This window comes from Hakea prostrata, chromosome 3, assembly GCF_041222555.1.
Source record: "Hakea prostrata isolate BN-2017 chromosome 3, UWA_Hpros_2, whole genome shotgun sequence".
NCBI classification, from domain to species: domain Eukaryota; kingdom Viridiplantae; phylum Streptophyta; class Magnoliopsida; order Proteales; family Proteaceae; genus Hakea; species Hakea prostrata.
The window spans coordinates 24010791-24025426 of record NC_142602.1 but is presented as its reverse complement, the minus strand read 5'-3'; the positions used below and the strand labels follow the sequence as shown (position 1 = coordinate 24025426).

The window sequence follows — 14636 nt, the reverse complement described above, 5'->3', positions numbered from 1 at the left end:
TTTACCACAGGCCACAGCTGATTGGTTTTTAGATGGATTTGAATTCCTCAATATGGGTATGAATTCAAATTTACATTTCTAAGTCTAATGGTCACTGTATCCGCACTTTTCACTTTTCATTTGACACAACTTAAATCTGTGTCTAGTTCATCTCAGAGTTGTTTTAGAGCCTATTTAGTTATCCGAATTTAAGAATTTCAAATCTGTGGATTCATGAATCGGAGATTAATATAAAAACACTAACAGTTACTTTTGTGAACTATGAATCTATAGATTTGAAATTTCATTTTATTTTAAATTCCGGATTCATGTACCTGAAGAGAGCATTAAATAATTTTGATAATTTGAAACTGTAAATAAATTTTCTACAAGTTTAGGAGTCCAAAATCCCACGAATGGCGCGCAGAGTGGGGGAGGAGGAAGTGGTGAGTGGAAGACAGGTGGATCCAAAAGTGGGCCCAGAAATGACACGCACAAGTGGAGGAGGGAGATGTGGATTGGAGGGACGTGGGGTCCACCGGTGGGCCCAGAGAGGGTGGCCCACATAGAGAGGGAGTTGGAGTTGGAGTTGGAGTTGGTGTTGGGGAGAAACGGATATCGGCCGCCAGCGGCCGGCCCAGAAGCATATGATCGATGGTTGAAATAAAGGTATAGGGTAGGGAAATAAGTTTTCCTTTACACTGTTTTGATTTTCAAATTTACAAAAGAAATCCCTCTTACTCTTTCCTCGATCTCGATCTATGTACTTGCTTGTCGTGTTGGTGGCTGGTAACAGTTGGTCGGGAGGGGTGTTCGGCTTGTCTTACCTCTGAATCTCCATTGGTGCGCTGACTGTTCGTTTTTAAATGAGATGGGATCGTTATTATTCATCGTGGTTTTGTTACTTGACATTTCTGGGGGCTGCTGGGCGTTTGTTTCTATTAATTTTCCAGCGTTGGTCTCCTTCACCTCTCGAACTCATTGACACAATCCCGTTATCGTCCCCTGTGTTTTCTCTGTGTCGTCTATGAAATCATTCCGTGGTTTTGGTTGCTTCAGGTTCAGCGGTACCATCGTTTTCTTTTACTCCGGTCGTGTGTGTTCGTTTGGTTGAGCATGCTAATCTAGCGCTATGCTGTCCTCTAGAAAACAAGATTCTGTCCCATGATGGGAGCTTTTTTTTATTCTCTTTTACCTGTTCGGGCAAGAGTAGTATATTTTCCTAGGACTTCATAATTGCTGGAGGTTATCGATTGTGAACTCAATTACTTGGTATCACGTAGATATCTGGAGCAATCGATATCTGAGTCTTCCGTATCTACCATCACGAGTCCAACTTCTATTCCTCCGAGGGAGTTAGAAGAGCAATTAAGAACGAATACGGTAGGACGAAGCGGTGCGGCTTCCGGCGGGAGCGGTGCTGGGCTTCGCTCGACATTCTGAACCACCGCCAACGGCCAGCCATGCGTCACTACGGCGGGTCTCATCTTGAGCCTCCATTTCTCTTTGGTTGTCTTGCTGGACTGGGGGGTTGCGACGATTTCTCTTGAGAACTGGGGGGGCTGTGAGTGCTTGAGGGGAAGGGGGGGGTGTGGGAGGCAGAGTAGGGGATTTCTTTGTAATTTGAAATCAACTTTTGTGTGGACTTATATTTACCACTAAACCCTATCCTTTATTTCACCATTCGATCCATAGTGCTCGGGGCCGGCCGCGCGGCGGCCGCAATGTAAGTCCGGGAGAAACCTAGTGTTGTAAGTTGTGATTGGAGAGAGAGTGGTCGAGTTTGGATTCGACCCTTAGAAGAAGGACTCTTCCAAATGAGCGTTTAATGAGTTAGTTACATAAGATAAGATTCAGTTGTACGTATAAACTATTTTAGTTTCAAAGCCAACATAAATCTAGCAAGCAAATAGCGCTATATTAGAGTTTTAGATGTGGTCGAATTCTGTAACTCATTTGCTTGTAAATTTTCGTTACTTTTCAACTTTATCCTCTGTACCTCTCTCTCTCTCTCTCTCTCTCTCTCTCTCTCTCATTATCCTGTGTGTATGATAACAGAAGCAACAATCTTCTAACTTGTTTTCTTTCCATTATTTACTTCCTAAGTATTGGTTTACTTACCTGTTTCTAAGCGTCTCTTTCCATACCTCTTGAATCTAAATCAGGTAGAATTCTAAAATTAAAAACGTCTGTTTTTTCTTTGGGGAATTCGATTTTTTGGGGTCAAATTTGAACTTATTGATCTGAGTTGATTAGGGATGTTTTGAAAACAATAAAGGAGTGATCATCATTTTTCTGTATGATATTGTGAGGACTTAAGAGGGGAGAATTGCAAAGGGTGTATTAGAAATGGGCTTCTTCTATTTTCTCTCATCCTTTCTTCATTCTCTTTAATTCTCTGTAGATTGTTTTTCCACTTGGAGAACAACGGTAACTCTGTAGCAGATTTTACTCGAATACAAAATTAGACTCAAATGGTGGCCACCAAGCATTGTCGTCCAAAAAAGAAGACGAAGATGGACGAAGCTGCAGGTAATCAAGATTAAAGCACTCGATCGCTCTTACTTATTAACTCTTTTCTCTTGAACTTGAATATCTACTTACATTTTCATTTCTGCATGTAGAAGTTTCAAGAACAGTAAGGGAAGAACATCCAACCCATTACCAACTTAAGATCGAATCATTTTCTATGATCTCAAGTTCCTCACTCGTACAATATTACTCAGACAGTTTCCAAGCCGGTGGATACAAATGGTACTCCCTTTTATTCAAATAATTATTTTATGTCTTCATCATCTGCTCCGTTATTATTGTAGATTCTTGCTAACCACTTCGTTCGACCTATGCGTGCATATTAATTAATGGTGCATCTATTTCAGGAAACTTTGCCTATACCCGAAAGGTAACAAGGAGGAAAATGGAGAAGGGCACATCTCTCTATACTTGGAAATGGCAGTGACGGACTCCTTATCACCTGGTTGGGAAGTTCATGCCTTGTTCAGGTTATTTGTACTTGACCAACGCAGAGACAACTACTTAACACTCCAAGGTACGTAGCTGCTTTCTTTGATCACAACCCTCAAATATAGATGAATTAAGGGTTACATCTCTTTATTAGTTTTTCTATAGTCAAAAGCTGTCTAATATGATAACCTTAAAAGAATTGTCATATTTGATTATAGATGGCAACGGAAAACCAAGACGGTTTCGTGCAGAAAAAACTAGTCATGGATTCGAAAGATTGATTACCTTGGAAGAATTTAAAGAACCCAAGAATGGATACTTGGTGAATGATGTTTGTGTTTTTGGAGCCGAAGTATTTGTTCAGAGAGAAAATGTTCCAAGCAGAGTGGAACGCCTTTTGGTAAAAACCGAGGCTGTGGATTGTACTCATACCTGGAAGATAAAGAAATTCTCTGAATTGGTTCAGGAATACCATTTCTCTGATATTTTTACTGCTGGTGGTTTTAAATGGTACTTTAAACTTAATGCTTCTCTTAGTTTTAGAGTCACTTCTACATAATCTCTCCAGCTGCTCCTAAATGTGAGGTGTTTTAAATTGTTGATTTCAGGAAAATCAGGATTTATCCCAAACATAAAGGCAAAAACCTTTCTTTGTTCTTGGAATTGGAGTTGAAAGATTCAACCAAGCTTCTTCCTGCACAAGGGGTATACACAGAATATCGATTACGAATAATGGACCAGATCAACACCAAACACAATGAATTAAATGGTGGGTCATAATACACTCAAAGCCCGAGTTTGTTTTCCTCCACTTCCAAGTATTAAGTCCGACAAAAATTGATTTATAATGTCTGCAGTAGAGTCTCATGAGGCACCATGTGAAAACTTATAATCAAGCAATTATAATTCCTTTCAGGTTCATTTTATTGGTGCATAGACCCATTTTTAAATCGAACTCTTACAACTCTTTCCATCCTAGTATTGCATTGCTAATATTATGTTAAAAAAAGGATTTAATTTGATCTGTCTTGAATCATTTCTTTAATAGTTAGTTCTTTTCTTTTTTTTTTCTACCTTCATGAGCATCTATTTAATTTTTTGATGTAGGGAAGATTTGGTTTGGAGATCCAAATAAGACTTGGGGTTGGACGAATTTCCTAGCTTCAAGTAGTTTTAAAGATCAATCGAATGGTTACTTGGTGAATGATGTCTGCATCATTGAAGCACATATTACACTCATTGGCACAATTGAGAAATATATCTGCTTATAAGCATGGAAATTGTACTTGACATTAATTTATTATTGTTTTTTTTTTTAGGTGTAATGGAACCAACTGTCAAAACTTTTCATCCTAATTTCGTATGAAAACATAAGCAAAGCAAGTTTAATAACGGTAGGACTTTTTAAATATGACAGGGAAACTTTTGTTCCTATTTTCTTGGTGTTTGTTTTTTGGGAGGTCCATGCCTTCTATGGGCTATCTGTCCTTGACTAAATCAAGAAAAAGTACATGATGCGCCAAGGTAACACTAGTTTTCTCAAATCAAGATCTAAGGTATCTTCTTCTTCAACTCAGTTTTAGGTTGCAGTGATCTGTCAAATTTGTAACCTAGATGTCTATTGAAGACCAAAACCGTTCTGCGAAACAAAATTGCAGCTGAGTTCTACAAATTCAATTCCCAGAATGAATTTAACGACCCAACTAAGAGACTCTGGTAGGGGACACCTGTATGTTCAAAGTAGAAGTCTTCACCTAGAAATAGAATATTGTAAGCAAAATAGAGATTATCTAATAATGAAAGTTAAGCCCCGAACTCTTAAAATGTATATGGGAAATAGCAAATTTTCTCAAGTTGTCAAAAGTTGTATAATTTTTTATTCCGGGAGGCTTGTACTTAATCCTAAGGTTTTGCTGAACATAATGATAAAAATCTTGCTTTGTATTTGGAGTTGAATAATTTAGGAGTTGTGTGGCAATGATTCTAACATATTAATTATGTGTCATTTGCCCAGTTTGGCACAAAAGTTGTCTGAAATTATATGTAGTGTTCAGCAAAAGTGTGTTGAACTATGTGTTTCACGCACAATTTTATGCCAACAAAAAGCTCCAAATAGGAGTTTTTTGGGCACAGAAGCACTTCTTGTAGAAAACGCGGGGCATTAGAGAAAAGTTGACGGTGAATCGAGTATCATGTCATTTGCCCATCTATTTTCAAAAGCCCGAAAACAATACATCTGAGTCTCTCTCGACTCTCTCATCTCTCTCTTGACTCTCGTCCCTCTCAAGCCCTAAGCAAGTGAAGCTTCACTTCTCAGCACTCTGCAACCAAAATCAAAGCCCTCTCTCTACAATCGAAACCCATTTTGTATCTTGATTTTGTACATATCATACAAGATTTTGTGCATATTTTGCCAAAGAAACATGTTAATCTGTCTCCAACCATACAACATTTCAATACCGATTATGTGCCCAATTTGCCCAATTCGGCATAGAAGCACAGAAAGTTCATTCTGTGCCGAATTGGGAACATTGACATAGAATCATTGCCATACAACCACTTTAGAGACTTTTTTCTGATTTTTATTTACAACAGCCGCTATTGCCAATAGAACGCTTTAGATATTGCCATGTATACAAATTACAATCCAACGGTGTCAATTGAAAATATGGGAATTTTAATTGTAAATATAACTTCTTCTTTCTTGCACTAAAGGTTTTAAATTTTCTAAATTTACAAACAAAACCCTTGATACTACCCAACTCTAATCGCTCGTTTAGCAAGCCATAATTGATGTTTGAGAGAAACTAGCCTAATTTTTTAAGGTAAAACAAGGCATTAATACCAATTCGTCGGCATTCGTCCTTGTTATATGAAATTATGTATTAAACCACGATCGAACAGTTTGAAATCCGGGACATTATGTCCATTGTTAAGGCAGCAACCTCTAAGAATAAAAGTATAAAACCAACCAGTACTCTCAAGAGATGAACCCGTTTTCTCTCCTGCACAAGTCGATCTTCAATGAGCTGAAAAGCTGTTTTGTTCCCAAGGTAGTGGATTTTCTGGGTCTTCCTCCATTTGCTTGATAGAAATCAATTTGCCGAAACAAGGTCCGGACGATCAGATGTTGCCAAATTAGTGATTCAATTGCATAATCTCTCGACTAATAATTCACTAAACTAATTGGCAACGACTCTTAAGCGCATCAGAAGTAATTAGTTGAAAACTGATAACTTGGAGCACAAACTAGACCTTAAAAAGGTAAATAATCCCTCCACCCAATCCTTGTTCATCGCTTTCCAAATCAGTTAAATCGAACCGAGCATCGTTACCTTGAAAACCAGAGCCTTTCCACTCGATGGATGCATTGTTGGGAGTAACCGACCCAACAAAAATGGGCAATAGATCAACAGCACTGTGAAGATTATTAAGCACAGGCCATGAAATCCGGTGAGGCAGAACTGGGAGCATTTCCTTAACCCTAAAAGGGACCTTCAAGGCATGTCCAAATTTCAAACCTAACCCTAACACTCCAAAGCATAAGAACAATGACATGGCTTCGATTGAACTCAATTGAGTGGAAAGAATTACAGATGAACCCTAGTTTTGATGGTTGCAGGGACAAAAGTGGCGAGAACTGGGAGAGGAGTATGTCATGAACCAGTTTTGCTTAACTTTAACACAAAGTTCACAATATTTGGTTGCAACAAATACTAATCAATCTAGGGCTTGTGAACGAGCAATTAGAGTTTGGTAGAATCAGGGGTTCTTTTTTGTAAATTTAGAAACCGAGTGTTAGAGAGAGACCTGTATGAGAGGATAAAGGGAGTTCGATTCTATCCTTAGAAGTGTTTTATATAAATAAACATCCTTAAAAGTGCTTCATATAAGGTTGGACTCTTTCGATCGATGAGTGTTTGATAAATTATAAAGTTGAATCATCTGTAATATTTTAATCAATAATGCATACAGTTCGATTCAACGCAGCCCTACCCTGTGCATCTTTTAGGGTTTTCATCGGTCACTCATTTTGCTTCAGAAAATGCGCAGGAGTGATCTGATGACTTGTGTTCATGAAGCTCGATCCATCTCTCACTCTTTACCCTGTATGTAATTGCAGAAACAACAATCTTCCAACTTGTAAAACTGGCTGGAGTTTCTTTTTGTTTGTGGTAGACACAAATATATATTAAGAAAGCAGCCGTGTTTACACACCCAGGCGACTAGTTAAGGTTAGCACTTTCTTTATTTCTCTTTCTATTATTTACTTTGAATATTGGTTTACTTTTCTCTTTCTCTGAGTTGTCACTGGCATTCGTCCTGTTGTATGTGCTTGAATTAGGTAGAATTTTAAAATTGATTACTATGGTAATTTGAACTTATTGGTCGGAGTAGTTTTTTCTAGTTAGGGTTAAGTAAGACGGAATAATAGGGATTTGGAATTTCCTGCTAATCAGACGGGAAGTGATTAATTATCGAATTTGTTAAATGATATATCTTCTTTTCTATTCCTAGTGTAATTAATATTTTGGGATTCTTCCAAACTTTTTCTGCAACTTTTCATTTCCATTCAAATTATTCTGCCCATCATGGTACCTATCGGTGGATCTTTTTCTGCATGGACATAGTGAAAACTGAAAAGGGAGACCAGCAAAGGCTTTATTCAACAATGACTTCTTCCATTTTTTTTTATCTGAGAGTTTATTATCAACCTTCTCCACCCTCTTAAATCCTCTATAGGTAGCTTTTCCACTTGGAGAACAACATTCTAGCTTTGTGGCAGATTGGACTCAGAATACAAAATTAGACCCAAATGGCGACGTTTGAGCAATTTCACCCAACAAAGAAGATAAAAATGCAAGAAGCAGGTTAGCAGTAGGCTACTTCCACTCAATCCGTTTTATGTGTTAATTCACTTTTCATTAACTTAAAATATCTACATACAATTTCGTTTGTGCAGAAGTTTCAAGATCATCAATAAGGGAAGAACCTCCAACCCACTTTCAACTTAAGATCGAATCGTTTTCTTTGCTTGCAAGTTCCTCACTCACAGAATACTACTCTGACGATTTCCAAGCCGGTGGATACAAGTGGTACACCTTTTATCCAGATTATCATGTCTTCATCTATTCCCTCAATATTCCAGATTCTTGTTAACTACTTTGGCACATGCATATTAATGGTGCATATATTTCAGGAAACTTTGCCTATACCCAAATGGAAACAAGGAGCAAAATGGGGAAGGGCACATCTCTCTATACTTGGAAATGGTAGTGACAGACTCCTTACCCCCAGGTTGGGAGGTTCATGCCTTATTCAGGCTTTTTGTACTTGACCAACTCAGAGACAACTACTTAACACTTGAAGGTAGCTTTCTTTGATTGCACTTTCATCAAATGTTGACTACTTTTTGTTTAGTTAGTTATTATGACAATCAGAACCTTCAATATAAATGATGATGTCTAATTTTTAAGCTTAAAAACTTTCATATTTGACAATAGAGGGCATTGGAAGAACAAAACGGTTTCGTGCAACAAAAACTCATCATGGGTTCGACAGATTGATTACCTTGGAACAATTTCTAGATCCGAAAAATGGGTACATGGTGAAGGATGTTTGTGTTTTCGGAGCTGAAGTATTTGTCCACAAAGAGAATGTTACGGCTAAAGTGGAGCGTCTTTTGATGACAGCTGTGGCTGTGGATTGCATTTATACCTGGAAGATAAATAAATTCTCTGAATTGGTTCAACAATGCCATTCCTCAGATATTTTTACTGCTGCTGGTCATAAATGGTACCTTCATAGTTTTTTTTTTTTTGGGTAGAAAATGGTACCTTCATAGTTATGAATCTCTTAATATTACAGATTTCCACCAATACACAATCTATCTATCTATCAGTTGAAATATGAACTGTTTTAAATGCTGCTTTCAGGAATATCTTGATTTATCCCAAAGGTTGTGGTAAAGGGAAAGGCAAGAGCCTTTCTTTGTTCTTGCAGTTCAATGATTCAACTAAGCTTCTTCCTGCCCAAGGAGTATATGCAAAGTATCAATTTTCAATAATGGACCAAATCAACGGCAAAGACGTGGAAAAAACAAGTAAGCCATCATAAGTAGGTAGCATTAGTTTGCTTTCCTCCACTACTAAGTATTAGTGGTATCTTGTGTCCTCTTGCTTTCTTTGTTGCTCATAAGTGGTAGCTAGGCTTTAGGCCTCTTTGCTTGTCAGTTGAGTTCGTTGGCTTGCTTGTTTGGGCTTATCTCCTTGTACTCTTTGATAATAAATTTATTTATTCATTAAAAAAAAGAAAAAGTATTAGCTTTGCCGTAAAATGGATATCGATTGACTACTCTGCAAAAGAGTGCAGTCTTTTGGTTATACTCTGCTCTTTTTTACCTTGAGAAATATTAACGGTAGAAAACAAAGACGCCCATTTTCAATTATGGGTATTAATTCTTGAATCGAACTGTTAAAATCCAAATAGAACCAATCTGATAGGGCTCCAACCAGCCTAAACCAAGGCTTATTGGAAGTGATATGGTTTGGGGGTTTAAGAAACCTATCAAGTTGGGTTTGGTCTATTCTGGTCTGGTCCGACTTGATAGTAGCCCATTTACCCAATGTTTTGCGGTTTACTATTCTAATATTCTATCATGCTAAGCGAGGAACAAACAACAAGCACTACATAATTAATATCTCTTCTTCTTTTGAGATGGGAATGGGGTAAAGTCGGATATCTGTTGATGAACTTTTCCCTCCTTTGATTTTCCTTATGTAAATACATATATGTTGCTTTGCCATATTATATTTCATGAAGATTATGAAATATAAGATTGTTCTAGATGGAATTTATAGCTAGCTACTTTCTTCCTCCCCAGACTCCCTATTCATTCTCAATGACCGATGTATCCATAAACAACTCCCTTGCCAATCCAAATGATCTCAGCTTTTAGCTAGACACTGATTTGGGGCTCGACGGTTTATTACTCTTCATGTCCCTTATTTCGTTTTCTTGTCTTTCCTATTTAGTACAACAAGAACATTTTTGTTCCACAAGAACTACAAAGTGAAAATAGAATTTTAACATTTGAAACGACACAATACAATTTAAACCACAGGATTATTTAATGTCATAGTAGATTCCGTTCTACGTCTTAAACCCTTTTCTTACATTTTCTTATTCATTTTATTATATGTTCACAAGCATCTATTTAATTCTCATTGCAGGCAGCCTGAATTGGTTTAACAGTAAAAATATTAGTTGGGGTTGGGAGAATTTCCTAGTTCTGAGCAGTCTTGAAGATGAATCAAAAGGCTACTTGGTGAAAGATGTCTTCATCATTGAAGCAAACATTCAACTCACTGGAGCAAAGGGTTCAAGCTTTTAGTGAGTTTAGTGCCATTCTATGTCTATCTCTTAGTTAGAAAATTTTGTTGACAGTCTATGTGGTAGTGACTTGTCATGCAACTTAATGTTTTCTGTTTTTGGTAATGGAGCTCGAGCAAAACTTTTTTGCTTATATTTCTTTGGAATTATAACAGACCTAGTTTAACAAGAATTCTATTAAATATGATAGTGAAATATAACGAATAGTTAATTGGGTGGATGCTGTCTTGTGACCCGTTTTTAAATCAAACTCTTAGAACTCTTTCTAAGTTCTTTCCTCCCTTTTTTCCGTTTTCTTTCCTTATACTATTCACACCTATTAGAACTTTTATTTTCTATTTGTGCTTGCTTCACACTACAAAGTGTAAATGGGTCTTAAGTTATGAAATGATGCAAGGTGACATGTGGCTATCATAGAAGATCACACTGCTGATACTGTGTAAAATGAAGGATTTTAATCTGTCTTGAATCCTTTTTTTAAGTGGCTGGTCCATTTTCTTCTACCTTCACGAGTGTTTATTTAAATTTTGATGCAAGCACGCTGTGGTTTAGAGATTCAATTAAGGCTTGGGGTTGGACAAATTCCGACTCTTAGTAGTTTTAAAGATCAATCCAATGGTTCATTGGTGAATAATGTTTGCATCATTAAGCACATATTAGACTCATCGGTACAATTGAAAAATATATTCAGAGAAATATATTTATGGTGATTTGTTTTATTCCTTTGTTCTCCAAGGAAGGAAAAAAAAAAAACTTATTTTCTTTTCCTTTTGGGAAGCTAAGGTTCATCAAGTCAGTTTGTGCGCACCTTGATTACATTCTTGGGGAGGGGGGGGGAGACGCTGTCTACAAGGGTTGAACTTGTGACATCTCCACTGAAAAGCATGGATCTCTACCACTCTACCAACCCTACATTGTAATGTCAAAGACAAACTCCCTCTCTCGTGCTTAGAGGTCCATGCCTTCTATTGGCTATTTGTACTTGACTAAATTAGGAACGAGTATATGATGCGTCAAGGCAACACTAGTTTTCTCAATCAAGGTCTATGATATCTTCTTGTCCAACTCAGTATCACGTAGTAGTGATCTGCCAAATTTGTTACTAGATGGCTTTTGAAGGGCTAGACTTTTTAGGGGGGAAAAATGCAGGTTTTATAGATTCAAAGGGTAATTTTCAGCTCCACCTTTTGAGTTATCCTAAAATTAAGGCCGGTACTCAATTTAGGACTTGATTTTAGTGTTGCGTATTAAATGCGCATCTTTGTGCTGCAATTTTTCAAAAGTGTAAAACACACTTTTAAAAAATGGATGATCGAGATTTCAATATTCACCTTTCGTTATAGGTGTTGTGCATTAATTACGCAATACCCCAGCAAAATTCGTCGGTTTATCAATCAAATCTCTTGCATTTAGAAGTCACAGTCAAGTTTTAGATGTAAATAAATTAATTATTTTTCAGAAATACAAAAAATGCCTTGAATGAAAAAACCCCCATCTTCACCACCAAACCCCTCCAGCCACCGATTACCACCACTTTCTGGCCCACACCGGCGAACTGAAGAAAAAGGACAAACTAGCGAGTGAGGATCTACAGGAGATAAACTAGCTACAAGATCATCTCTTTCCGGCGACATCGTCGGACCTCGGCGATCAAATTTCAAGCTTCAGGAAAAGAGACAGAATATGAGCAAACACGAAATCAAGCTCCGACTCACCTAACTACCTATTCCACCTTATTCTCCCATACAAGTATGGTAGACTTTCTTCTTTGTTCAATACTCTGGTTCGGGAAGCGAGTCACCATCTTCATCCACTGCAATTCCAAAGAAGAGAAGGCTATTGCAGAAAAATGGTTTATTTACAGCCATCACCGTTGAGTACTCAGAAATATTCAGACCCACCTGAGATTCGATCTTTGTTTCCTCTTGAATTCTCTGAGGCAACAGCATTGGGATCCATAATAAAAGACTTTTTAACAATAACTAGAGGGTATGAACCACAACCAAGGATTTCTATAAATTTCTTGTTTTTCCACCATTTTTTCTGGTTTCAACATCTTTCTAAGAGATTCAAAGACAAATATTTTATGTCCCTGTTTTGGTTCTTTAATTCATACTGTTTGTATCGGTCTTATATCCAGAAGATTTAAAATGGGATCACATCTTACAGTTGGAGGAGAAATCAATCCTTATTCATCCCTTTCTTCTGTTTTTCTATAATCTTCGATTCTTTTACATCTCTTTCTATTGATGTCTATTATAAATTTTTTACTAGAAATTTAGTTTTAAAAAATAATTACTTTATTTTATTTTTTATATTTCTAAAAGAATATGCATACATGATCAAAGGATGGAAGGCAGGTTGGCCCAAAAGTGGCCCATAGTGACACGCACAAAGGTTGGGGGGAGGGGGAGGAGGAGGGAGATGTGAGTGGGAATGGAGATCGGGTCTAATGGTGGTAAGAGTGGGGCGTATCGGTTGAATTTTTACCACCTTCAAAATGGATAGTCAAGATTTGATCTCAACCATCGGCAGCATATGCTGTCCATTAATGCGCAGCATTCAAGTTCACTCCGAGATTAAGGAGTTTGAACTTAAATTTGAATTATTGTTAAATTAGAATATTATATGTGATTGAGTCCTACAACTCATCAACCACTAAATTACCTGTCTCTCTCCATTTCAACTTACTCCTACAAAATATCAGCTAGGTTGGATTACTGGTTTACAGGATTACTGATTTCTCTGCATAAAAAGGTTGGTACGAGTTCATTTCTCTTTCCAATATTTTTACTTTGAAATATTAATTCGTTTACTTCCTTTTTTCTTTCTTTCTTTTTTTTTTTTTTTTTCTTTCTCTTCTTTTTTTTTTTTTTTTTTTTTTTTTGGTATGAAACTCTTTCATTCAAGGAACCGAGACAAACACATGGGGATGTTCACATAGTCATCAAGCCACAGAGTGATATTAGGCCATGATGTCGAGCTCGGAATCGACAAAGCCACATTTGCTAGTTTATCGGCCACACCATTGGCCATCCTAGGAATATAAGTAAAACTACAACTCACAAAATGAGATGCCAAGAAGAAAACATCAGAAATTAGTGGTTGTGTAGATAGAGGACCAGTTTTGGTAGTATCCCTCAATAGTGAAATCAGTTCCTTGCTATCAGCTTCGACTACCACATTAAGAAAACCCCTATCTTTTGCTTCTTTAAGTGTTTCACGCATCGCTAGTGCTTCTCCATCAAGAATGTCAAGAAAAGAGGATGGAATCAATTTGGCAAGTAAATGTTGACCACCATCATTTCTAATGATAAAACCAAGACCAACTTTACCTGAAGATTTGCTGAAGGCCGCATCTGTGTTTATTTTAGAAAAGCCAAGTGGTGGGGGAGTCCATTGGAGAAGTGCTGTCCCATGTTGTTCCATACTTCTATTACTTCCTTTTTTCTATGGTGTCTGCAACTTGTATATATTTTAAAAAGATGATCCTATGTGCTCCAGCATTAAGTAGAATTTTGAAATTGAATACGATGGAAGTGGCAAATCCAATAGAGAATCAAACAACTATGGAAACATATTGATTTGGTTTAGAGATCCAAGTAAGACTTCAGGTCAAACAAATTTCCTGGCTTTAAATAGTTTTAAAGATCAATCGAATGGTTACTTGTTGAATGATGTTTGCATCATTGAAGCACATGTTACACTCATTGGTACAATTGAGTAATATATCTGTTTATAAACATGGAAACTGTACTTGATGGTGATTTGTTATATTTCCTTGCACCCAAAATGGGGGAAAAACATCATCGATTGTGCACAAGTCTCTGCTGTGCATAGCAGTGTTTATATATATACCAAATAATTGGCTGAGAAAACAAAATAAATACAAAGACTATTGAAGATTTTTTAAATTTTAAATTAAGTTTTTAATCTCAGCCAATCATTTGTACAAAAATGCACTGATGTGCACATCAGAGAGTTGTGCACAACAAATGATTTTTTTTTCCCAAAATGGGGAAGAAAATACTTTTTTTTTAATGATAATTATTATTGCTCCCTATACTTTGGTTTTATTACTAATCAAACCTCATTCTTTATAAAATTACTATTGGCCCCTCACTTCTAAACGGTGTTAAGTAGTTGTTAATATTGAATATGTAATGTCTATTTTGCCTTTCATTAAAATTAAGAAGTAAAAAAGATGACACTACTCTCATTTATAGAAATCATATGAAATGTCAATTATATCCTTAAAATATTATAGTTTAGAATCAATTTTGGATTTGAAAGAAAATTTG

The 14636-nt window shown here is 36.8% G+C and overlaps 3 protein-coding genes across 3 annotated transcripts; 2 read left to right on the top strand and 1 right to left on the bottom strand.

Moving 5' to 3' along the window:
• Window positions 1-2433: 2433 nt before the first annotated feature.
• On the top strand, window positions 2434-4214 carry LOC149021773 (MATH domain and coiled-coil domain-containing protein At3g27040-like). Its single transcript, XM_089147493.1, has 6 exons — window positions 2434-2511; window positions 2607-2733; window positions 2859-3028; window positions 3162-3453; window positions 3552-3712; window positions 4051-4214. The coding sequence occupies exons 1-6, from the start codon at window positions 2454-2456 to the stop codon at window positions 4212-4214; spliced, it is 972 nt and encodes a 323-aa protein (XP_089003619.1). The 5' UTR covers window positions 2434-2453.
• Window positions 4215-7759: 3545 nt separating this feature from the next.
• Window positions 7760-10336, top strand: LOC149021772 (protein RESTRICTED TEV MOVEMENT 3-like). Its single transcript, XM_089147492.1, has 6 exons — window positions 7760-7814; window positions 7907-8039; window positions 8144-8313; window positions 8448-8739; window positions 8880-9046; window positions 10176-10336. Exons 1-6 carry the CDS (start codon window positions 7760-7762, stop codon window positions 10334-10336), a joined length of 978 nt encoding a protein of 325 aa, XP_089003618.1.
• A 2900-nt stretch (window positions 10337-13236) lies between these two features.
• LOC149021771 (uncharacterized) lies at window positions 13237-13764 on the bottom strand. Its single transcript, XM_089147491.1, has one exon. It carries the CDS (start codon window positions 13762-13764, stop codon window positions 13237-13239), a length of 528 nt encoding a protein of 175 aa, XP_089003617.1.
• Between the last annotated feature and the right edge of the window lie 872 nt (window positions 13765-14636).